At 45.3% G+C, this 24311-nt stretch overlaps 1 protein-coding gene across 6 annotated transcripts in view; it reads right to left on the bottom strand.

Annotated features, from left to right (window-relative positions):
- The window catches only part of LOC311227026 (E3 ubiquitin-protein ligase RNF31), a 155680-nt gene that overhangs the window by 101122 nt on the left and 30247 nt on the right, over positions 1-24311 (bottom strand). For 5 of the 6 annotated variants that reach the window (XM_084312528.1, XM_084312530.1, XM_084312533.1 and 2 more), the window contains one exon: positions 19530-19634. The exons of the other annotated variant lie outside the window; for it this stretch is intronic. In XM_084312528.1, coding sequence (XP_084168654.1) covers positions 19530-19634 — 105 coding nt within the window. The remainder of the gene's footprint in view (positions 1-19529; positions 19635-24311) is intronic. 6 annotated transcript variants of the gene reach the window in all.

Below are 24311 nucleotides of genomic sequence, written 5' to 3'. Positions count from 1 at the left end.
GTAGTATTGGCAGTGGTAGTAGTGGTAATAATAATCCACTATATTTTTTTATTTTCTAAAAAATAAACCAGTTCAACACGGGTAACCACTTTTGCTTAATTTCTTTGATGGCTCAAATGTATGCTCTAGTCCAGGGGTTCCCAAACTTTTCAGGCCGCGACCCAAAAATAACGGTGTCAGAGAGGCGCGACCCCCACTATTATAGGAGGTAAAAAAAAATGTATTAATAATTTATTTGTATTTTTATTTTTTTTAAATAAATGGAAATGTATGGTTGAAACAAGCACACGTTCAAACGCACACACACTAATAAGCATTGGAGGCTTTTAACCAGGGCCGGACTGGGGAAATCATTCAGGCCAGGAAATATAGTGCAAAATATAGCCCCAGTCAGGCCACTTTTTAAGCAGGGGGTCTGGGGGTCCCCCACCAGGACATTTCTTGTTACAAAGACTTCATTTCCTGCATTCTGGTGCAGGAATTTTTTTTATTTGTACCCTTTAAATGCCAGTGTTTGTGATGGCATCACAAATTATTGTTAAAAAACAGGCTAGCATATGTATGATTAGCAACAACACTGATTTTGATGGATTTTCAGTTTTTTTGTAATGTCAGATTGAAAATAATACAATCTTTTATTCAACTTCAGCCCTGATCATAACACCACATATTAATTGTATAATTCTAACCCTTTAAATGCCAGTGTGTGTGATGGCATATATTTGCAATATATCAAATGCAAAGTAGATTTTTCTGGGGGGGATTATTACAGGCTAGCATGTGTCAATGATTAGCAACAACAGTTTTTTGTAAGGGTCCCGCCTCCACCAATCACATGCGGCTCCTTTTCTGTGTGTGTGTGAGAGCAAGAGAGAGAGAGAGAGAGAGATAGTTCTCCAACTTGTGTGAGTTGCAGTGATCTCCTGGTTGTTCCCCACCTAGGTTATCTAACTATTGCACTGCTGCAACTAGAAACACTATCCTGGCCACGTGAATACTTTCGGCAACCAACATGCCCTTCCGCGTTGCTCTGATTGGCCAGCGATCGGCCAGCCCTCTACGCTCGTTTTCCCCCTACACCGGTAACTCGCGAATGCGCATTTTCTTTTTGACGGCACTCACATGCCAAGCAGGTTTTCGCCACACAGCCGCAAGCTGTGCAGGTTTTAATAGGTTTTCCGGTGGTAGAATATGAAGCCTGCATGTCTGCAACGCGGAAATAAGCTTCCGTGCATTACTTCCAACACTGGCGTGTTCAACTTCTGTATGACCCGTAATTCATTATAGTTCATTGTAAAATAGCGACAGTAGTATAATTATAACGGGGCTCACGCTAGGGCTGGGCGATATATCGAGTATACTCGATGTATCGCGGCTTGTTCTACGTGAGATGTAGTAAATTACTATATCGTGAACATCGAGTATATGTTGTCACGTCGCGGCTGATATGAGACTTGCTTTAGTGCAGAGTGTTCCTCTCATTTCATTATAGACAGACCAGCGCGGACCTTAAATGACATGCAATTGTAATTTCATTACACAGACCAGCGCGGACCTTCAATGACATGCAATGGGCTAACGTTAGCTGCTAAGTTAAACCATAATAGGCTAAGCTAACGAGCATTAGCTCTTAGCTGCTAGCTCTTAGCTGCTAGCGTTAGCTCAAAGCGGACTCCACGACACTAGTTCCATTAGTGAGAAAAGGGGTGAGTTATATTGACGACGCTTGACAACAGAGGTTTAAAGATGACTTCATATTTATTGGTTATTCGTTTCTTGCATCCAGTTTCAATCTCTGTGTTCAACTTCCTGTGTTTACATTCGAGTGTGACATCACCTACGGCAGTCTCTCTCTCTCTCTCTCTCTGATATAAACATTTCATCATTAAGTCTGCTATAAGCCGGGCGGCTACGTGGCGTAGTGGGCAAGGCGCTCGCCACGAATGCGGAGACGCGAGCCCAGCGCTCCACATTGCTTTCAGTTTAGCTGGTCGTTCATACTAATACACATTGGCCGTATTAGGGGGTGGGAAACTGATGGGTGGGGATCGGGCGTTGTGGACAGCGACTCCTACAGGTCAGTTGGTGCGCCTGCGCAGTAAAATCAGGAAGTGTCGGGGGCAGCGTGAGCCTCCCACGCGTTACTCCTCGCCAGAGAGATCGAGCTGCGCAGGTGAAAAGATGCGACTGCTGTTACCTCAAGTACCGGAGGGGACTTGTGCTATGTATGACTTAGTCCACATTGCAGCCGGCTTGTGGGAGGCAAGAAACAGCGTTCGTGACAGGGGAGGGTTGAATTGGATGATACGAAATTGGGATGGGAGAAAATATAGAAAATGGGAGAAAAAGTGGATAAAAAAAAAAAAAGTCTGCTATAAGCCATTATCCCTTTGTAAGGCTTTGTGTGTGATTATTATTTTCTCACAGTAGTGTGTGTGTGTATATATATATATATATATATATATATATATATATATATATATATATATATGTGTGTGTGTGTGTGTTTGGCTAAAGTGGATGGAAAACACAGTACTGTGCAAAAGTCTTAGGCACCCAATAGTTTTTATATAAATAGTCTTAGATGTAAATACATTTTTTTATTAGTGTGTCAGTAGACTACTCTTAGTACATTTTCATTTAATTATTTTTTAAAGCATCTTCATGGTTTAATAATGGAAACATATTTTGCAGGGACTTATTATAATCATCATATTGGCGTGACTGTATGCATCAAAGGGTTAAATCAAGCATTTTTAAGTGCTTTAGAGGAAATGTCAAAATATCGCGATATATATCGTGTATCGTGATATGGCCAAAACATATCGCGATATCATTTAGAGGCCATATCGCCCAGCCCTAGCTCACGCGCGAACAAGCGGTTGGCCTGCTTGTTTGGCACAGGGGGGCAGACGCAGAACACCCACCTCCAAACGCGATTAAATATTATTTCAAATAAAAAGCGACATACTATTATTTTGTGTCATGTTTCCAAATAAGATTGGCCACAACGAAATGCTTTCTACTTCAATTTGTTGGTTAGAATAGATACCTCCGTTGAAACTTCACTGAGACTAAAAGTAAAAGACAGTATTTTTTTTTTGTGAGCTCCGCGCACAGACGTGATAATAATAATAACAATAATAACAATAACAATAACAATAACAATAACAATAACAATAACAATAATAATAATAATAATAATAACAATAATAATAATAATAGCTTCATTTTATATAGCGCCTTTCAAGAGACCCAATGTCGCTTTACATAGATAGGGGGGGAAATAACAAAGTAATAACCATAGTGGACAGACAACATATAAATATGATGATGGGATTCAAATTCACGTTTTTATTGATCACATAGGCAGGCTATACATGGCACGGTCCATCGTGATATTGTAGATGGATCGAGCAATAGACTGTTACTGTACCACCCATGTAGCTGTCAAAGCTCCATCACAAATGCAGTTATGTGAATAGAAAGGGATTCCACTCAGTGATGGGCATTTGCCTGATAAAATGTATTAATTTAATGTCGTCGCTGCCGGGAGGAAAGGCATGCTGCATGTTTTCAATTCATTAAATAAAACGGATACTTTTTGCAAGGGTTTACTGACTGTCATACAAATAATCAACCAACTACATACTGTAACTTTTCAGTGCACGTTCTTATTTACATTGTGACAACAGCCTTGTGAGCTCCCGCACACAGACATGATGGAATTCAAGTGCAAGTTTGTATTGATCACATATAACCAGGGGGATTATCGCGTCGCGTATTAACCTGGGGGAGCCTCATGCGCATGCGCGGCGTAGCGTGTAAACGAGCACCTGGGGGGAGCCTCATGCGCGCCGTAGGGGGCAAACGAGCGTAGAGTGCTGGCCAATCAGAGCAACGCGGAAGGGCATGTTGGTTGCCGAAAGTATTCACGTGTTTCTAAGTTCAGTGGCCTGACAAAAATAAAAAATTTAAATTGATTTTTTTATTTTATTTATTTTTTTTATTATCTGGCGACCGCCCCTAGTCAGTTCATCTTTGGTTGACATTGCCGTTTATCAGTTTTAGGTTTGAAGGCACCCTAGGAGGAGTCAACATTGGTCTCATGTCATCAGTATACACTAGGGATGCACCGATATGAAAATCCTCGACCGATACAGATTGTTCAAATAACACAATCGGCCGATACCGATATTTAGTTACCGTAATTCCTCTAATAGTAACCCCGGCTTGTATTTGTTTCAACTGTAGCGGGTACCAGGCTTGTATTAGGAGGAGGCCTGTATAAGAGGGAGGCCTATATTTCAAATTTTCAAACGGATCATAATGAATAAATCAACATTTTGTGTCAGTTTGAACCCAGTAAAATGTACTGGGTTCATTTATTGAAACCAAGTACTGTATGAAATAGTAAACAGTGCAATTACAGGTGGTCACTGGTCATTTCAACGTTTTCAAAGTGAAATCAAGTAACTAGCTCAGTATGCAGCTCAGTATATTAGTAACCCGGCTTGTATTAGGAGGCCGGCTTATAATTGCTTAGCTCAAGAGCGCACCCGGCCATTAATAGAGACCCGGCTTGTATTTGAGACCCGGTTACTATTAGAGGAATTACGGTATTTGTGGCCTGGCAAAAAAAAAATGTTCTCTTCCTCTTACATAGTACTGTATATTTGTATGTCTCTAAATGTTTTAATTGAAAATGGAGGACCCTCATGTAAACAAGGCGATTCCATCTCATTATTATGACAGCTGCCAATGCAGCTAGTCACTGGCTTTCATATAACTAACCTAACAGACTAACTTGTCTTGCTCAAGACTTGTTTTTGAGTTTGCATGTCAGCTAGACCACAACGGAACAAATTGAACATGTGGACCAGATTGACGAGTCACACCGCTTGCACCCACCTCTGCTGTTCTTACCACCAATCGGAAGCGCTTACCTATTTGCTTTTTCATTTCCTGAAAGTCCGCCATTGCTCTGAATGAATGAATGAATGACTTGAATGAACGAATGATGTAAAAATAACATGTGACAGAAAGCACAGTCAGGAGATACACAAGGATGAACACAAAAAAGCTCAGAGCTTATTTCCATTGTGGTCCTTGTAGGGGGGTAATAATAATAATACTTTATTTGTATAGCACTTTTCATACAGAAGTTGCAGTTCAAAGTGCTTCACAACAGTAAAAAATATAGGCATAAGCGAGCGAGGGTAGGGGAATGAGATGCTTAGACATGCATCATACAGACATGACATCACAACACATCACATATACCATTTATATACATAACAGACTCATAAACATGCAAGGGTGCCTTTTTGCTGAGTGTCTAGGTTAATTAGTCCCTTTTGAGCCATGTCTTCAGGCTGGACTTGAATCTAACAGCATTGACTACGATTTTCAGGTCACTGGGCAGACTGTTCCAAAAGACAGCTGCTGAATACAAAAATTACTCCTTCCCCATACAACTCCTGAATCTGACTGGCACAAAGTCAGTTGAGCTATGCCTAGTTGGGTATGCATGGGTGTCCCTGATTCGGTTGAAGTAGTTGTTGAAGTACACTGGCACTACCCCGTGCACCATTCTGTGAACTAGGCACATCCCTATCTGGTTGACTCTGTCTTCCACCTTTAACCATCTCATGTTCTCAAAGTGTGATGGGTCAAGGTGGGTTCGGGCAGGTAGCCTTAGTATTACCCTGATTAGCTTGTTTTGTGATGTCTGTAGTTTTATTTTCTGACTTTTGGGGGCACTGTTGTACCATGAGCCACACTCATAGTCATAGTGACACTCATGACTTCTTCTATGAGTGCTCCAGCAAGAATTTTCATCGCTGACTGATCTAAAAAATTAGAGATTCTGGCTACGTATCTAGTCCTCTACTCAAGACATTTCCAAGACAGTAAGTTAATTTGACTTATTCTAGTCTAATGACACCTAGATTTATCAATAGCAATAGTAATATATATAGGGGTGCACCGATGTATCGGTCGGGTATCGGCCGATAAGTGCCTTGTTGACTGCAATTGGCCTATCGGCCGATAAGCTCGAATGTGCCGATGGCAGTAGCCAATAAATATCCATCAATTTGTGTAGCGTCAAGACAAAAAAAAGTTCACTCGCGACCTACCTGCACAACGCCCGCCGTCCCCAGTCCCCCACACACACACAAGCTACTGCATCAAAGTTACTACTTATGATTAACAAGGCATTCATTTTGTGGCATTAACGTTATATAGTTAGTGTTACACGTTCAATAACATCAGCATATTATTTACCCGAACATAGCAAGTAAGCAAGGCATTACTCCGTTCATAGCTCAGTTCCATTCCGTTGCTCATTCCGTACCCAACTACTCATTCTGCAATCTGTTAATAAAGTTTTCAATCAGACAAATGTATAGAAAGGCTTTGTTTTGTTATAACATTTGTTGCAGTAAAATCATTATGTCTCGTTTGGTCATCCTGTGGAGCGCTGGTCGGCGGGCAGCTAACGTATTAGCTACATTTGTTGTGCTCTCGCAAGCAGATCAATGGCGGCATTGCCGGAAGTAAAAAACGAATAAACGCTTGCCGATTGGTGGTAACAGCAGAGGCGTGTGCAAGCGGTGTGTGACGTAATTGGCAGAATCGACGGTCAATCAAAATTTCATTGGTTGAGACTGCTTGAGAGCTCTGGTTGAGACAATATCCAGCTGCAGCCCAGCCGGTAGACCATACTGGGAGAACTAGTATCTAGCTGCAGCCCTGCAGAACATACTGGGAGAGAGATAGTGCTATTTCTTGCTACTGAAATTTAAGGATAATTATCGGCCACTGCCATCGGTAAATTTGATCTTATCCGCCGATAAGCCGATTGCAGTCAACAAGGCACATATCGGCCGATACCGATTCGCGACAGATATATCGGTGCACCCCTAGTATAAACGGTACTCTGGACCCCTGCTCTCTGGACCCCTGCTCTCTGGACCCCTGCTTGTACACGTTGGTCTCATGTAGGGCTGAGCCCAAACGTTCGAACGTTCGGACCTTCGTTCGTTACGTTGGCATTCAAATTCTAAATCAACATTTGAATTTTTAATAAAATATTATTTTTAATTTTTTTATATATACTTTTTTATGTGTCTATTAATTCTTTTTAAAGCAATGGGGTTTTTCTTCACAGTTGCAGATAAAGATTAGGCTGCTAGACTAATTATAGTATTAAAACTGTTGAGTTATATTCATTAAAGAAAGTTGATTTAATATTTTTTTTTAAATACTAATTTAATCAGATTAATGACTTTATTCAAATTGAGGATTTAACCCTTTTCTCACCAGTTACCACGTCATTCCTCGCCATGCGTAATCTGCCAATGACGTTTTACAGCGTCTTTGAGATCAATATTTCAAATTTCTGTCATGGTATTCATATTTCATATTTCCTTGACTGGTGCTGTAGATCTCCGCTCAACTCTCCAACGCTTCAATACCGCCACCTGGTGGCCGATCGGCGAGTTGCAACCGGATGTCGATAATTGTGACGCCGGTGTGTCTCCCTATTCCGTCCGGCCACTCGCTATCGCTCGCGGGACTCTATCCAGACACCGTGCATATCGATCCGTTGCCATAACTCAATAAACAACATGATTGGACATGTATTAGTAATATACAACCCGGAAATGGTTCACCTAGATCAACATCCCATAATAGCGATCTTTTTGCTCCACGCTCATCACCCAACGCTACGAGGAGACTGGGGTGAGTTTCAGCCTGTTTGTTTACCATTTTCGATACAAACTGCTCTGATCTATATATCACCCATTGTTGTGAAGGATCAGATTAAACCGAATATATATGTTTATTTATATATATATATATTTAAATAGTATTTGTATATCGTTTGATATCCCCTGTATATTCCTTGTACAATATGCACTGAATATCCCTTTAGTCTACTAAACAGCCCATAATAGTTTCATTCTACCATTGGACGAGAACCTGGCGCCAGCAGCCATACCCCTAGGTTCAAGTTCAATCGTGCCGCCCAACATGTCGTGGCAAGCGTAGGAATACGTCTGGCGAAATACGAATGGTACTATTTGTTCATAGCGCATATATATATGGCGCAAGTAAAGTAGAACTTCCTTTTTTAGTCCAGTTCTTTACCCTCCAACCGAGTAACAGACGCGAAGCCTCACCCACGACGCACGTGTGGTGCAGTAAGGCCTACTTGGCCTCAGAATAGGCATTGAGATATCGTGTGGATTAATAGTTGAATAGTCATAGTTTGGCACTATACCGTCGAGTTGGACGTATTCTATTAAGCTAATAATAGTCTATTTATGTATGGTGCATCGTTCGGTTAGAGTTATAAAGTTATCAGTACCCCCATCGTTCCTGACGTTATCTGGACGCTTAACCAGGCTGGGCAGACCACTAGTGGTGCTTGCATCCGAGGAGCTCCGGGCCAGGGCGACTGGACCTGTATATTGGATTACTCTACCCGGACGACGGCGAGCCTTCCACGGCTTGGATTATGCTTTGGGTGCTTTGATTATTCCATGGATAACGGCCAACACTGCGGAGTGTTGGAACTACCCCCCGGAGAGGACTCCAGGTGAGACGGCGCTCTACACCAGTGAGGTCGCCTCACGTCTCTCCGTTGTGGACCGGCAGCTACCGTCCACCAGAGGGTCCAGCTGTATTCGTCTGCGGACCGAGGTTCTGTGGGCACCGTGTTCAAGACTTTGAATTCTCCCAAGAAATCGTCGGCCAGATGGGATACCGCCAGCGGCTTCTCTAACCCCCCCCTCCTACTGTCTTACAACCAGCGGGACCCCCCCCCCCCCCTTAGTGTATCCAGCTATAATCATTTAAGTACCATCGCTATAGTTTCCTAGAGAACCGGGTTGTATACTTACTCCCTGCGTAACCAGAGATTGGACATTCAATGTTGATTTACCTACGAATACTCATTTGCCATACAAGTGCATTTCAAATCATAAGTGTAAACAAGTGAACGTTGTATATACCTTTTGCTATATTAAATATTCGATTTGTACATTTGTGTGGACTTCGTTTCATCAGGTGGGAAAGTGTTCATCATATTTATATCATGTACTGGATGGCCAGAAGTTAAAGTACAAGAGGTAGTGGTTTAATATTACCATACTTAACAATACAGTCAGGGAATTGTACCCCTCAGTTACAATTGGTCCTTCGAGCCGGATGGTAACTAGTGTAATATTAATATAGTGTTATTAATATTGAAATGGCCTATGATGAACACTCCACGAAACGGTCCTCCTAACCTAGAACGCCCGCGGCGCAGACGACAGACACCTCAGTACTTAGAGGATTACGCTGTCAGTCAACTACCTAGCCTTCGACAAACGGTAAACACGGTAAAAGTAGAAAGTAAAATTATGTCTGACCTTAACGACCAGGTTTCCCCGACCACAGAGGCCCTAGTAGGTCCTAATGTAACTGACCAAGCTCACGGTGGGGACCAGGAGGGAGCTGACATGCCTTTACCCCCCGCCACTACCGAAGAAGTAGTCCCCGACCAGCCCCGGGAGGAAGACAACCCTACAGAGAGAGAACTCTGCACGGAAGAAGAGGAGGAGAGCGCAGAGGAAATAGAGCTCCAGGACTCCCCAACGAGTACACCCAGGAGCGGCTCACGCAGGAGCGGCTCACCTCCACAAACGCCTTCCCCCAGCGAAGCGGAGAGGATGCTACAACAGGCGTTTCTCGTCAGCCTGACAGCCTCTACCGAACGCGATCGACTCCAAGCACAGACGCTTAGCGAGCGCGAACATTTTACTATTGAAAGAGAACGCCTCCAAGCGCAGCAACGGAGCGAAGAAGAGCGCACACGCCTGGAGATGAGACGCCTTCAGACGGAAGAGAATATGGCAAGAGACCGGGCCGACGCCCAGCGCGCCGCTGCCGGTGCCCAAAGAGAAGCAGATCTCACCAAGCGCGAAGTCGAGCGCGACAAGTTACAAGCGCAGCTAATGGAGCAGCTGATCCGCAAGGCAACACCCTCTCCCTCCGCCAGGGGTTCAAGGAACTCGGCGAGACAACAGTCAAGGGCAGCGTCTCCTCACCGAACAAGCGACCCTGAACTTGACCAACAGACCGAGCCTATACCCCCCGCAGACCCCCTTCCCAGACCGGTCCAAGCTAGACCCAGCTACAAGGAAGGAGCGGCATACACTGCGGAGAAGCTAAATAAACGATTACAGGATCTGGAAGACCTGATAGAGGAAGAAGAGGGAGAGGAGGAGAACCAAGCCCGACGACAGCACAGTACTCCACCGGACCAGGAGGTCCAGTACAGCCCAGGCTATACCCCCGCGGCGCTGCGCTACAGACCCCCGACTCTATTCACGGGTGAGCACGACGCACGACCAGCCCCGAGGAACAGCACCTGGACCAGCGGGCCATGGTACCCTGTCGGTACCAGCCCACAGAGAGGCGCAAGAGGGGACTCGCCTAGGAGGTCTCTCCCCTAACGCTCGCCGATGTATCAGCCATCCACGGCGTCATACATTGCCACGCCGTCATTTCCAGACTTCGCCTATGAGAGTCGAGCACAGTACACGGAGCTCCGGATGTGCTTAGAGACAATGATGGTGGATGTCGCTGATGAACGCCACAAGTATGCAATATTGCTGAAGCACCTGAAAGTACCGCGAGCGCACAATATAGCGCTAGCCTATGCCACCTCTTCGACACCATACACAGCGGCCCTAGCGGCGCTGGACCAGAGATATGGACGTATATGGGATTACGTAATCCAAGAGATAGGGCATGTTGATCGCCTACCCCCAGCAACAGACAATCGCTCATTAGACGACCTGTCAATCAAAGTGCAGTCCCTGGTAGGGATGCTGGGAGCGCAACGGGAAAAGGGCATGCATGAGCTATACGCCAACTCTAACGTCGAGAGGATTTTGGAGAAGCTGCCACCCGCAAGACAAGAGCGTTTTAGGCGGCAGAGAGACTACCGGGATCCCAACGGCCCCGAACCATCCCTCCTTGATCTAGCCGACTTCCTGGCGAGAGAAGTCAGCAGCTTACGACTGGATACATTCGGGCGGAGCACGCCAAGCTCCAGAGAGGGACCCAAGAGAATAAATGATGGAAGAAGATCGGTGACTGTCATGCACCAATCAGAGTCAGTACTGAGCAGTAAGAGCCACAGTACCCCCTCGAGAAAAGAGAAGTGGAAGATAGCGTGCCCCTACTGTGAGAAAGAACACTGGCTGTCACAATGTGACCTATTCACAAAGATGAATGCAGAAGAAGTGAGTCAATGGATAAAGTCCAACAGGCGCTGTTACCGATGTGCGCGATCACACATGGCAGCCGAATGCCGCCTAAAGAAAAGGTGCAGTCGGTGCGACGGAGCCCATCTAGATATACTACACGACAGTAACAGAAGACGGCCTCCACCTGCACCATCGAGCGGCACCAAGGCAAGTGTCATGTACATTGACCCCGCCAGCAGCAGCGGCGCCCAAGTGCTCTTAAAGGTAGTCCGTGTGACATTGAGCTACCAAGATAAAGTCATGGACACTTACGCCGTCCTTGATGACGGGTCAGAGAAGACCCTTCTGCTCGCGTCCGCTGCGGCCCAGCTGGGACTGCGGGGGAGCAAGAACGAAATGACGATTCGGACAATAAGAAGAGATTTAAAGACGATAAAGGGCGAGAATGTCTCCTTCACTATCGCAGCAGACGGGCAGCCAGAGCGACGGTATAGGATTACAAATGCTTTCACCAGCCAAGAAATAGGACTATCGCAGTACACCTACCCTATCGCCAAGTTGATGGATAAATATGTGCACCTGCGACAACTACCTATCCCGCTCATAGACGGCGCTACCCCGACCCTGCTGATAGGCTCCGACCATGCAGAACTCATAGTCCCGATTGACCGGGTCCATACAGGACCCAGAGGCTGTCCTGCAGCAGTCGAGACCCGCCTAGGGTGGACCCTACAAGGCCCCCTCGCTAAATCTCTCAACCGAACAGCAGCCACTAGCTGCCTCCACTCCAGAACGACAGAAGAAGACACCACTCTCCTGCAGCATGTCGAGAGGCTATGGACACAATGCCCTTTCAGAACGAAAAGAAAGATATTCGTTCTAAAGAAGACATTTACGCCATCAACCTACTCGAGCAGGGGACAAAGAGAGTCACAGTCGGCGGAGTGATGAGATACGCAACTCCACTCCTGAGGCGAGAGGGAATGCCCACCTTTCACGCAAAGAAAGACGCCACGGAGCGCTATCTATTGAACACAGAGCGGCGCCTAGCCAAAGACCCCGCTCAAGAGCGTGTGTACCGCGCTGAGATTGAGAAGCTAATCACAGCGGGACACGTAACAAAGATTGACATTAAAGAGGCCGATCAGACGACCGAATCATGGTACGTGCCGCATCACAAGGTCCATCACAACGGCAAGGATCGCATTGTGTTTAACTGCAGCTACCAGATCGGATCCCAAAATCTGAATAAAGAGCTCTTGCCCGGCCCCACACTCGGCCCCTCCCTACTAGGCGTGCTACTGCGCTTCCGCCAGGACAAGGTGGCTATCAGCGGGGATATCAAAGGGATGTTCCTGCAGGTGAGACTAGTAGAGGAGGACAAGCCCCTGCTGCGGTTCCTATGGAGAGAGAGGATCGGAGATGAGAACCCAGCCATCTACCAGTGGGAAGTACTCCCCTTCGGAACCACATGCAGCCCGTGCTGTGCTACCTTTGCACTACAGAAACACGTCGCAGAGGACCCAACAGCAGATGAAGAGGTCCAACACAGTGTGAAGAACAGTTTCTACGTGGACAATTGTTTACAAAGCGTTTCGACTCAACAAGAAGCCGAGGCTCTCCTAATCAAGCTACGCGCCTCCCTGATCAAAGGCGGCTTTGATCTCAGGCAGTGGGCCAGCAGTGACCCGCACGTATTGCGCAGCCTCTCCCCCGCGGACAAGGCTGCCAGCAGCGAGACCTGGATGGCGACCATCCCAGGAGAAGCCCAAGAAATGACACCAGGACTAGTCTGGCGCTTCAAAACAGACTCGCTCCACTATAGACACAAACCCTTGACTCCAGAGCAGGGAAGGTCGACGGCGACACCGACCACCAGACGGAGTGTGTACAGAACACTCGCCAGACAATATGACCCGTTGGGATGTATTCTACCTTACACCACCAGGGCAAAGATGATTGTACGAGCACTATGGGACAAGGACCAGGGCTGGGACGACCCAATACCCGCACACCTTGCCTCAACATGGAGAGAGTGGGAGACGGAACTCCGCTCACTCCCAGGCGTCAACATACGCCGCAGCTACTTCCCATCCACAGTGAGGCCAGAGACATGCAAGATTGATCTACACGTCTTCAGCGACGCCTCCGAAGTAGCCTATGGATCGGTGGCCTACTTGCGTGCCCAAGAGAAGGGAGGAAAGATACACACTGCCTTCATCCTGGCCCGCTCAAGAATAGCCCCACGAAAGCAACAATCTATCCCGCGTCTATAGCTCTGCGCAGCCCTAGCAGGAGCGCATCTAGCCACGTTAATCCAACGTGAACTCACCATTCCGGTGCACAGAACAATCTTGTGGTCAGATTCCACGACAGTACTCGCATGGATCAAGTCTGATTCATGCAGATACAAAGTCTTCGTGGGAGTCAGAGTCACCGAGATTCAAGAGTTAACAGAAGCAGCGAGCTGGCGGTATGTGGACACCAAACACAACCCAGCTGACGTCATCACCCGGGGAATGTCTCTGGATGACCTCACCCGTCGCAACATCTACAGTGACGGACCAGAATTCCTCAAGCTCCCGGAAGCGGAGTGGCCTACGCCCACCCCACGGGAAGCAAGTAACGAGGAGGCTGAGAACAAGAAACCTATGTTCTGTGGACTGAGCACAGTCGCCTCCACAGACCCCAACATAGATGACTGCATTACCCTAGAGAGTGCGCAGCAGAGGATATTCCTGTGGCACCACCCAGAGATTCAGTCCACCACTGACATGTCAGCAGCTGACTACGAAGAAGCAGAACTTCTTCTACTACAACGAGCCCAGAGAGACTCGTTCCCCGATGAGCTAGACTGTCTACAGGGAGGAAAGCCCGTCCCACCAGACAGCAGACTGCTCCACCTGGCACCCGAGAGTGACGCCCATAATCTCATCAGAGTGGGTGGTCGCCTGCGGAGAGCCCCCGATCTACCGGATGACATTAAGTACCCGATAGTCTTGAACAGCCGACACAAGGTCACAGAGCTGATCATAAAGAAATACGACGAGGATGTACACCACGCAGGAGCAGAGAGAGTCTTCGCGGAGATCAGACGTCGTTATTGGATACTGCAAGGGAGAGAAGCAGTGCGGCGCTTCCAGCGAACCTGTCTAGACTGCCGTAAGTGGCGCGCGCAGCCCAGCATACCACGGATGGCTGACTTACCCCCCTGTCGCCTCCGACTCGGCGACAAGCCATTCCACTCCACAGGCATGGACTGCTTTGGCCCGTTGTATATAAAGAGAGGAAGGGGAACCGAGAAGCGGTGGGGTATTGTATTCAAATGCATGACCACCAGAGCGATACATATCGAGCTCCTTCCGACCATGAGCACAGACTCATTCCTTATGGCCTTCCGAAGATTCACATCACGGAAAGGAAAACCGTCTACATTGTTGTCTGATCACGGGACAAACTTCAAAGGCGGAGAAAGAGAGCTGAGAGAGAGCTTCCAAGCTATGGGCCCAGAACTTAAGACCCACCTAGCTCCATCCCAGATTGACTTCCAGTTTAATCCCCCGAACGCACCCCACTTCGGTGGAACCTGGGAACGAGAAGTACGTTCTATAAAGACAGCCCTGTACGCCGTGCTTGGGGCCCAGACTGTGGCGGAGGAAGTCCTAATGACAGTCCTCACGGAGATCGAGGGAGTATTGAACTCAAAACCCCTCGGTTACGTCTCCAGTGATGTAGCAGATGTCGACCCAGTCACCCCCAACACACTCCTAATGGGGCGGCTGGACCCCGCGCTACCCCAGACAATGTACAGGCCTGAAGAAGCGAACGGCCGAAGGATGTGGAGGTACAGTCAAGTACTAGCTGACAAGTTTTGGAGCAGCTTCCTACTCCACTACCTACCGTCTCTACAGACCCGCCAGAAGTGGGTAAAAGAGAGAGACAATTTGACAGAAGGAACAGTCGTCATGATTATCGACCAGTCACTACCCAGAGCTATGTGGCCGGCTGGCCGCGTAAGCAAAGTGATCACCGGTGCCGATGGCAAGGTCCGAGCAGCTGAAGTACTCGTCCAAGGGCGCACTTACACACGACCCGTGGCGAGGCTAATAGAACTGCCCCGACTCCCAGATACTATCGATGATGACCATGACCCCATGACTTTGTGAGTTGACTGACCCTTACAGCGGACCTTGAGTGGTAGACAGTGCGGTTAATCTGTCTCTGCTTAGCTAATTAGGTGGGACTAATTAGGGGGCGGCTGTTGTGAAGGATCAGATTAAACCGAATATATATGTTTATTTATATATATATATTTAAATAGTATTTGTATATCGTTTGATATCCCCTGTATATTCCTTGTACAATATGCACTGAATATCCCTTTAGTCTACTAAACAGCCCATAATAGTTTCATTCTACCATTGGACGAGAACCTGGCGCCAGCAGCCATACCCCTAGGTTCAAGTTCAATCGTGCCGCCCAACATGTCGTGGCAAGCCCGGTACCAGCGTAGGAATACGTCTGGCGAAATACGAATGGTACTATTTGTTCATAGCGCATGTTCTGAAGGATCAGATTAAACCGAATATATATATTTATTTATATATATATATTTAATTGTATTTGTATATCCCCTGATATCCCTTGTATATTCCTTGTACAATATGCATTGAATATCCCTTCTAGTCTACTGAACATCCCATAATAGTCTCCATTTTACCATTGGACGAGACCTTGGTGCCAGGTCGCCATACCCCTCAGACCAGGTTCAATCGTACCGCTCAACATGTATGGACAAGTCCTAGTTCCGCGTAGGAATATGTCTACCGCACCACTAATGGTACTATTTGTTCATAGTGCGTATATATACTGCGCTATTAAAGTAGAGCTTTCTTTTAGTCCAGTTCCTTACCCTCCAACAGAGTGACAGACGCAAAAGCCTCCCCGCGAACCACGTGTGGGCAGTAAGGCCAATTCGGCCCAGTATCGGCATTGAGACATCGTGTATATTAATATTTGAATAGTCATATTTGGCACTATATCGTCGAGTTGGACGTATTCTATTAAGCTAATAATAGTCTATTCATATGTAGTGCCTCGTGCGGTAAGAGTTCTATAGTAATCAGCACCCCCATCGTTTCGGGCATCAGCTGGACGCTTATCCAGGGTGGTTGACCCCACGTGAAGCTGCACCCGAGGAGCTCCAGGCCAAAGAGCGAGTGGACCTGTATATTGGATTATTCTACCGACGACGGCTAGCCTTCCCCGGCTTGGATTATGCTTTGAGTACTTTGATTATTCTATGGATAAAGGCCAACACTGCGGTGTGTTGGAAATACCCCCCCCGGAGAGGACGACAGGTGAGAAGACGCTCTACACGACGAGGTCGCCTCACGTCTCTCCATCGTGGACCGGAGGACGCCGGCCACAGAGAGTCCAACTGCTTTCATCTGTGGATCGAGGATCGCTGGGCACTGAGTCGCACGACTGTGGGCTCTCCCAGGATACCCTCGGCCAGACGGGATACAGCCAGACTCTACCCCCCCCCCCTCCAGCTGTCCTACAAGCAGTCGGAACCTTCCCCTAGTGTATCCAGCTATATAATCATTCAAGTATCATTGCTATTGTTCCCTAAATATTCCAGGTTGTATATTTGCTTCCTGCGCAATCAGAGATTGGACATTCGATATTGATCTACCTACGAATACTCATTTGCCATAAAAGTGCATACTATTTCAAATCATAAATGTAATTAAGTGATCGTTGTACATACCTTTTGCTATGTATTATTATTAAACGCAGACTTTCGACTTGGTACATTTGTGTTGGATCCGTTTCATCAGGTGGGAGTGTTTATCATAATTATTTATGCCTAGTACTGGGTGGCCAGAGTCTAAAGTACAAGAGGTAGTGGTAGTAAGTATCATATCTAACAATACAGTCAGGGAATTGTACCCCTCAGTTACAGCGCATATATATATGGCGCAAGTAAAGTAGAACTTCCTTTTTTAGTCCAGTTCTTTACCCTCCAACCGAGTAACAGACGCGAAGCCTCACCCACGACGCACGTGTGGTGCAGTAAGGCCTACTTGGCCTCAGAATAGGCATTGAGATATTGTGTGGATTAATAGTTGAATAGTCATAGTTTGGCACTATACCGTCGAGTTGGACGTATTCTATTAAGCTAATAATAGTCTATTTATGTATGGTGCATCGTTCGGTTAGAGTTATAAAGTTATCAGTACCCCCATCGTTCCTGACGTTATCTGGACGCTTAACCAGGCTGGGCAGACCACTAGTGGTGCTTGCATCCGAGGAGCTCCGGGCCAGGGCGACTGGACCTGTATATTGGATTACTCTACCCGGACGACGGCGAGCCTTCCACGGCTTGGATTATGCTTTGGGTGCTTTGATTATTCCATGGATAACGGCCAACACTGCGGAGTGTTGGAACTACCCCCCGGAGAGGACTCCAGGTGAGACGGCGCTCTACACCAGTGAGGTCGCCTCACGTCTCTCCGTTGTGGACCGGCAGCTACCGTCCACCAGAGGGTCCGGCTGTATTCGTCTGCGGACCGAGGTTCTGTGGGCACCGTGTTCAAGACTTTGAATTCTCCCAAGAAATCGTCGGCCAGATGGGACCCCCCCCTCCTACTGTCTTACAACCAGCGGGACCCCCCCCCCCCTTAGTGTATCCAGCTATAATCATTTAAGTACCATCGCTATAGTTTCCTAGAGAACCGGGTTGTATACTTACTCCCTGCGTAACCAGAGATTGGACATTCAATGTTGATTTACCTATGAATACTCATTTGCCATACAAGTGCATTTCAAATCATAAGTGTAAACAAGTGAACGTTGTATATACCTTTTGCTATATTAAATATTCGATTTGTACATTTGTGTGGACTTCGTTTCATCAGGTGGGAAAGTGTTCATCATATTTATATCATGTACTGGATGGCCAGAAGTTAAAGTACAAGAGGTAGTGGTTTAATATTACCATACTTAACAATACAGTCAGGGAATTGTACCCCTCAGTTACACCCATACTACATGAATGATTTAACGTCGGCCACGGAATTATAAACGACCCCCCCCCCCCCTCCGGTCAACCGTGCATGATGAGTCATAACGTCTGGGATCATGTACAGTTGACATTTTTAATCTGGCGTCAATCGGTATCAAACTGCATTTGATGATCTAATATATGCATTTATGGCTATAACTCACGTTCTATGAAATACTGCAGAAAACGATAAAAACATATTTATACTCTAGACCGTATTTTTGTATGAATGTGTGAATGAAAAAGTTAAACGTTCCTACATCCTGAACGATAGATAATTGATGTTGAATGGGCCATAGTAATGTCAATTTAGCAATACAATTTAAAAAGTTATAGCCCTGCAAAGAAGGTGAACATCTCCATAGACAAATAGTGCTGGCAGAGAGGCTACAAGGATGAGAATAAGCTCCGGCAGATAAAGGGTTAATAAAAAAAATAATAATAAAAAAATAATGTGAAAAGAAAATTTAGATTTTTTTTATTATTATTAAAAACGAAGGTTAGAATGTCCGTTTGAAAAACCCTGACGAAGTTTGAAGCCCGAAAACAGGCTTCGGGGACAGCCCTAGTCTCATGTCATCAGTATGAACGGTACTCACCCTGCTCTCTGGACCCCTGCTCTCTGGACCCCTGCTCTCTGGACCACTGCTCTCTGGACCACCAGCTCTCTGGACCACCAGCTCTCTGGACCACCAGCTCTCTGGACCACCAGCTCTCTGGACCCCTGCTCTCTGGACCCCTGCTCTCTGGACCCCTGCTCTCTGCTCTCTGGACCCCTACTCTCTGAACCACCAGCTCTCTGGACCCCTGCTTGTACACATTGGTCTCATGTAGGGATGTTCGATATTGGCTTTTTTGCCGATATCCGATATACCAATATTGTCCAACTCTTAATTTTCTATACCGATATCAACCGATACCGATATATGCAGGGTTTCCCCCCCCCCAAAAAACTGATTAATTTCAGGTAATTAACATTACATATCTCTTGTCGTGGAATTAACACAACATTATGCATACTTTTGACAATAAATAAAATAACGAATTTGTTCTTACTTGCTTGCCTGGGTAAATAAAGGATAAATAAATGAAAACCAATCATTTCCGATATTACATTTTAATGATAATATCGGTAGGCCAATAATATCGGACATCCCTAGTCTCATGTCATCAGTATGAACTGTACTCACCCTGCTCTCTGGACCCCTGCTTGTACACGTTGACCACCTTCTCCAAGTGCAGACTCTTGAACAAGTTGCTCATGTTCTCAGAGGCCGACGATGTTGCAGTTGTAGCTGTGGCACAAAGATTGCTATAATTATTATTATTATTATTATTATTATTATTATTATTATTATTATTATTATTATTATTATTATTATTATTCTTCATTATAATAAATAGCAATGGGGTTTTTCTTCACAGTTGCAGATAAAGATTAGGCTAGACCAGTGGTTCTCAAACTGTGGTACGCGTACCACTAGTGGTACTTGGTGGTACTGCTGGTGGTACTTGAAAACATTTCCAAAAAAGCACAAAAAAAAAAGAAAAAGAAAATCGTTTTTTTTTTTTTTCAGGCCACTGAACTTAGAAGCAGGCCAGGCCAGTGTTTCTGGTTGCGGCGGCGCGATAGTTAGATAACCTAAGTGGGGAACAACCAGGAGATCACTGTGACAGAGAGTAATGCAGTCTAAACAGTCATAAATCTTTAATTCAACTTCAGCCCTGATCATAACCATTTATTTTTTGATTTGTTGTAATGTCAGATAAAAAATGAAGTACTCCCACTTTTCTGAAAAGAGTTGGTGTTAAATCTGACATTACAAAAAATCCATCAAAATCTGTGTTGCTGCTAATCATTGACACATGCCTAGCCTGTAATAATCCCCCCCAGAAAAATGTACTTTGCATTTGATATATTGAAAATATTTTACTTTTGTGTTTTTTTTAACAATAATTTGTGATGCCATCACACAAACTGGCATTTAAAGGGTAAACATTCAAAAATGTATTGAATATGTGTTTTCTTTTCTTTTTTACAATAATTTGTGATGCCCATCACAAACACTGGCATTTAAAGGGTAAAATTTCAAAAATTCCTGCGTGTGTGGGTGTGTGTGTGTGTGTGAATGACGGACAATTGCTTGCTGTGTGAGAGAGAGAGAGAGAGAGAGAGAGAGAGAGAGATAGAGAATTAAGTACATTTGCTGAAATATAGTTGTTCTTAATTTTCTCACTTGCTATGTGAGAATGTTAGTTATTATGTTCTCAATGCCCTTTGCATTGTATGAGTTGTGTGGAAGCGTTTGCTAGTTCTAGTGCTATCCCTTTGTACATTGTGGCTGTGTCTGACAAAAGTTAACAATAAATAATGGTATTAGGAATACATTTGCCTCCTGCGTGAACTGTGCATAGCTGAATAGACTGTATTTTAACGCCGGTCATATGGTGGTACTTGGAGAGCCAGCTACGTTCTCAGGTGGTACTTGGTGTAAAACGTTTGAGAACCACTGGGCTAGACTAATTATAGTATTAAAACTGTTGAGTTATATTCATTAAAGAAAGTTGATTTTTTTTTTTTAAAGACTAATTTAATCAGATTAATGACTTTATTCAAATTGAGGATTTAACCCTTTTCTCACCAGTTACCACGTCATTCCTCGCCATGTGTAATCTGCCAATGACGTTTTACAGCGTCTTTGAGATCAATATTTCAAATTTCTGTCATGGTATTCATATTTCATATTTCCTTGACTGGTGCTGTAGATCTCCGCTCAACTCTCCAACGCTTCAATACCGCCACCGGGTGGCCGATTGGCAACCGGATGTCGATAATTGTGACGCCGGTGTGTCTCCCTATTCCGTCCGGCCACTCGCCATCGCTCGCGAGACTCTATCCAGACACTGTGCTTATCGATCCGTTGCCATAACTCAATAAACAACATGATTGGACGTGTATTAGTAATATACAACCCGGAAATGGTTCACCTAGATCAACATCCCATAATAGCGATCTTTTTGCTCCACGCTCATCACCCAACGCTACGAGGAGACTGGGGTGAGTTTCAGCCTGTTTTTTTTTTTTTATTATTTATTTATCTTTCTTCCCCTCCTTTTTCCCGATTTTCTCTCCCATCCCACCCTTCCTGGTTGTTGCGTACTTTCCCCTACTGTTGGTCCGGGAGACCGGAGACTGTCGCATGCTTTCCTCGAACAGGCGAATCCTAGTGTCTCCCGGTGTTGGTGACGAACGTAATCTCCGTGCGCCACCTGCCCCCCCCCAGCCTGTTTGTTTACCATTTTCGATACAAACTGCTCTGATCTATATATCACCCATACTACATGAATGATTTAACGTCGGCCACGGAATTATAAACGACCCCCCCCCCCCCCCTCCGGATAACCGCGCATGATGAGTCATAACGTCTGGGATCATGTACAGTTGACATTTTACAGTTGTCAGATGTGTCAAGGGGACACATCTGACAACAAATGAACAAAGCAACAGATAAGGTTGAAAATCAAGTCGTAAAATCACTTACACCTAAACATTTTGCATTCAATATGTTAGATGAGAACATACAACTAACACCTACTCTATTAATTATTTGTTAATTGAGAACATCCATCCAATGTTTTCAAACTGTATTATCTAAAGATGGTAAGTTAGAGTGTTGTTATGTTCACTCGGAGTTAAAGGCAGTTGAGGTTGAGTAGTTTCTTGTGATATATTACATTCACACTCCTACCTAACCCCTAACTGTTCCCGATGAGCAGGTTGGCATGGTTGCCTCTGACGTTGGGTGTGTGAATGTGTGAGTGAATGGGTGAATGTGTGGCATAAGTTGTAAAGTGCTTTGGATAAAAGCGCTATATAAATGCAATCCATTTACCATTTAATTTCACAGGCGTTTGCTGTTTAAAAATATGTAAATATTATAAAGGAGTGATTACTGTGTGCTGCACATTCCCAGAGTGGAGTTATTTATTCTGCAAAATCTACCCCCAGACCCTGGAGTCGTGTGAATGCAACTCGATAGCACTGGCTTCGTGGACCAACATATAGCTCATTAACAAGCATAAAGAAGGATGCATCGTCTGGATTTGCACTGTGTAACAGTATAATGTTAGACCCAACTACGGTAAATGGCTGCATTTATATAGCAGCTTTTATCCAACGCGCTTTCCAATTTGTTCCTCACATTTTACCCATTCACTCACATTCACACACCGACGGCAGAGGCAACCATGCAAGGTGCTGACCTGCTCATCGGGAGCAGTTAGGGGTTAAGTGTCTTGCTCAAGGACACTTCGACACGCTGCCCGGGAGGAGCGGGAATCGAACCGGGAACATCCAGATTACCAGACGACTGCTCTACCTCCCGAAGCCACTGTTGAGCTGTGAGTTGTTATGATTTAGCCAGCATTCAGCGATAGCGATGTCATAGACCTTTTTTGGGTTGAAACAGCTTGCATTTCTGTCTTTGACAGCTTTGTCGACTAATTGTTTAGTTAACTTAGTTGACTAAAACCAAACTGATCGACGTCTTCTCTAAATGTGGGCATTATGTAACTATTTTCTTTCCCTTGGTTTAGTCAAACATCGAGGTAGATGTGAAGTGAGCTTGTTTGTCCCACTTCTCTCATGGTGGTCCGTCTTTCACGCTGCTTTCTCCCCACAGTGTCGAGAAGGAACTCACAACTGGTTAAACACTAGAGGCGCCAGGCTCTCTACACTTGAGTTAAATCTGTTTCAACTGCAATGAAACGCATGAACAAAATCTAGTTTAAAAGCTATGAAATACTAAAACCAGGGTTACCAGACATTGCAAAATATAAATCAAGGACTTTCAAGTAGTTTTCCAAGCACCATTTTATTTTTAATTTTTTATGGCATTTAAAAGGATACAATTCACTTTTAAATGCTGTTTTTTATAGAAAGAAAATCTGATCCAATATGTATGGCTTAAAACCAATTTCCGACAGTTACACTTAAATAATACAATAAATAAATAAAATTTCTTGATTCAGAAATTTTTTTATCATGGATGAACAAAACTTTGATTGATTTGAATTTCAAGGACTTTTTAAGCACCTTGTTAAAGAATTTGCTGTTTTCAAGGAATTCCAGGCCTTGGACTTCTTTTGTAAAAAAAAAATCAAGCACTTTAAGCACTTCAAGGACCTTGTGCGAACCCTGTACAACAGTCCTCTCTTGACAGACGAGCTATTTTAATTTAGATTTGTCCAGGCTTTTCATTCAAGTCAAAACTTTATTTATTCTTGGAAAGGACAATTGAGTGGGGGTGGCAAGGTGGCGTAGCGGAGATTGCGCTCGTCACCAATGCAAGAGACTCCGGTATCGAATCCCAGTCTCAGCATTGCCTTCGGCTTGTTCCGGCCGTCGTACTGGCTCATTTGGCAGAGTCAGTGGGTGGAAGTCGATGGGTGGGGATTGGACGTTGTGGACAGCGACCCCTACAGGTCGGTTGGGAGACGCCTGCACAGCAGTGACAGGAAGCAGCGGGGGTAGTGTGAGCCTCTCATGCGTTACACCTCGCCAATGAGAGTCCGTGCTGGCAGGCGAAAAGATGTGACAGGCTGCCTCCTTGTGTGCCGGAGGAAACACGTGATGCAAGGCTTCTATCCTCGCTACAACCGACCAGTGGGGGGCATAGTCGAGCAACGTTCAAGACAGGGAAGGGGAGAATTGTATACACCAGTGGTTCTCAACCTGTGGTACGCGTACCACTAGTGGTACTTGGTGGTACTGCTGGTGGTACTTGAAAAGATTTATAAAAAAAAATTAAAACGTTTTTTTGTGTGCAGTCAGGCCACTGAACTTAGAAGCAGGCCAGGCCAGTGTTTCTAGTTGCGGCGGCGCGATAGTTAGATAACCTACCGGTAGGTGGGGAACAACCAGGAGATCACTGTGACAGAGAGTATTGCAGTCTAAACAGTCATAAATCTTT

This window comes from Notolepis coatsorum (assembly GCF_963971535.1).
Source record: "Notolepis coatsorum genome assembly, chromosome: 4".
Taxonomy (NCBI): domain Eukaryota; kingdom Metazoa; phylum Chordata; class Actinopteri; order Aulopiformes; family Paralepididae; genus Notolepis; species Notolepis coatsorum.
Note: the sequence above shows the minus strand (reverse complement) of the source record. Positions and strands in the feature narration are given on the sequence as shown.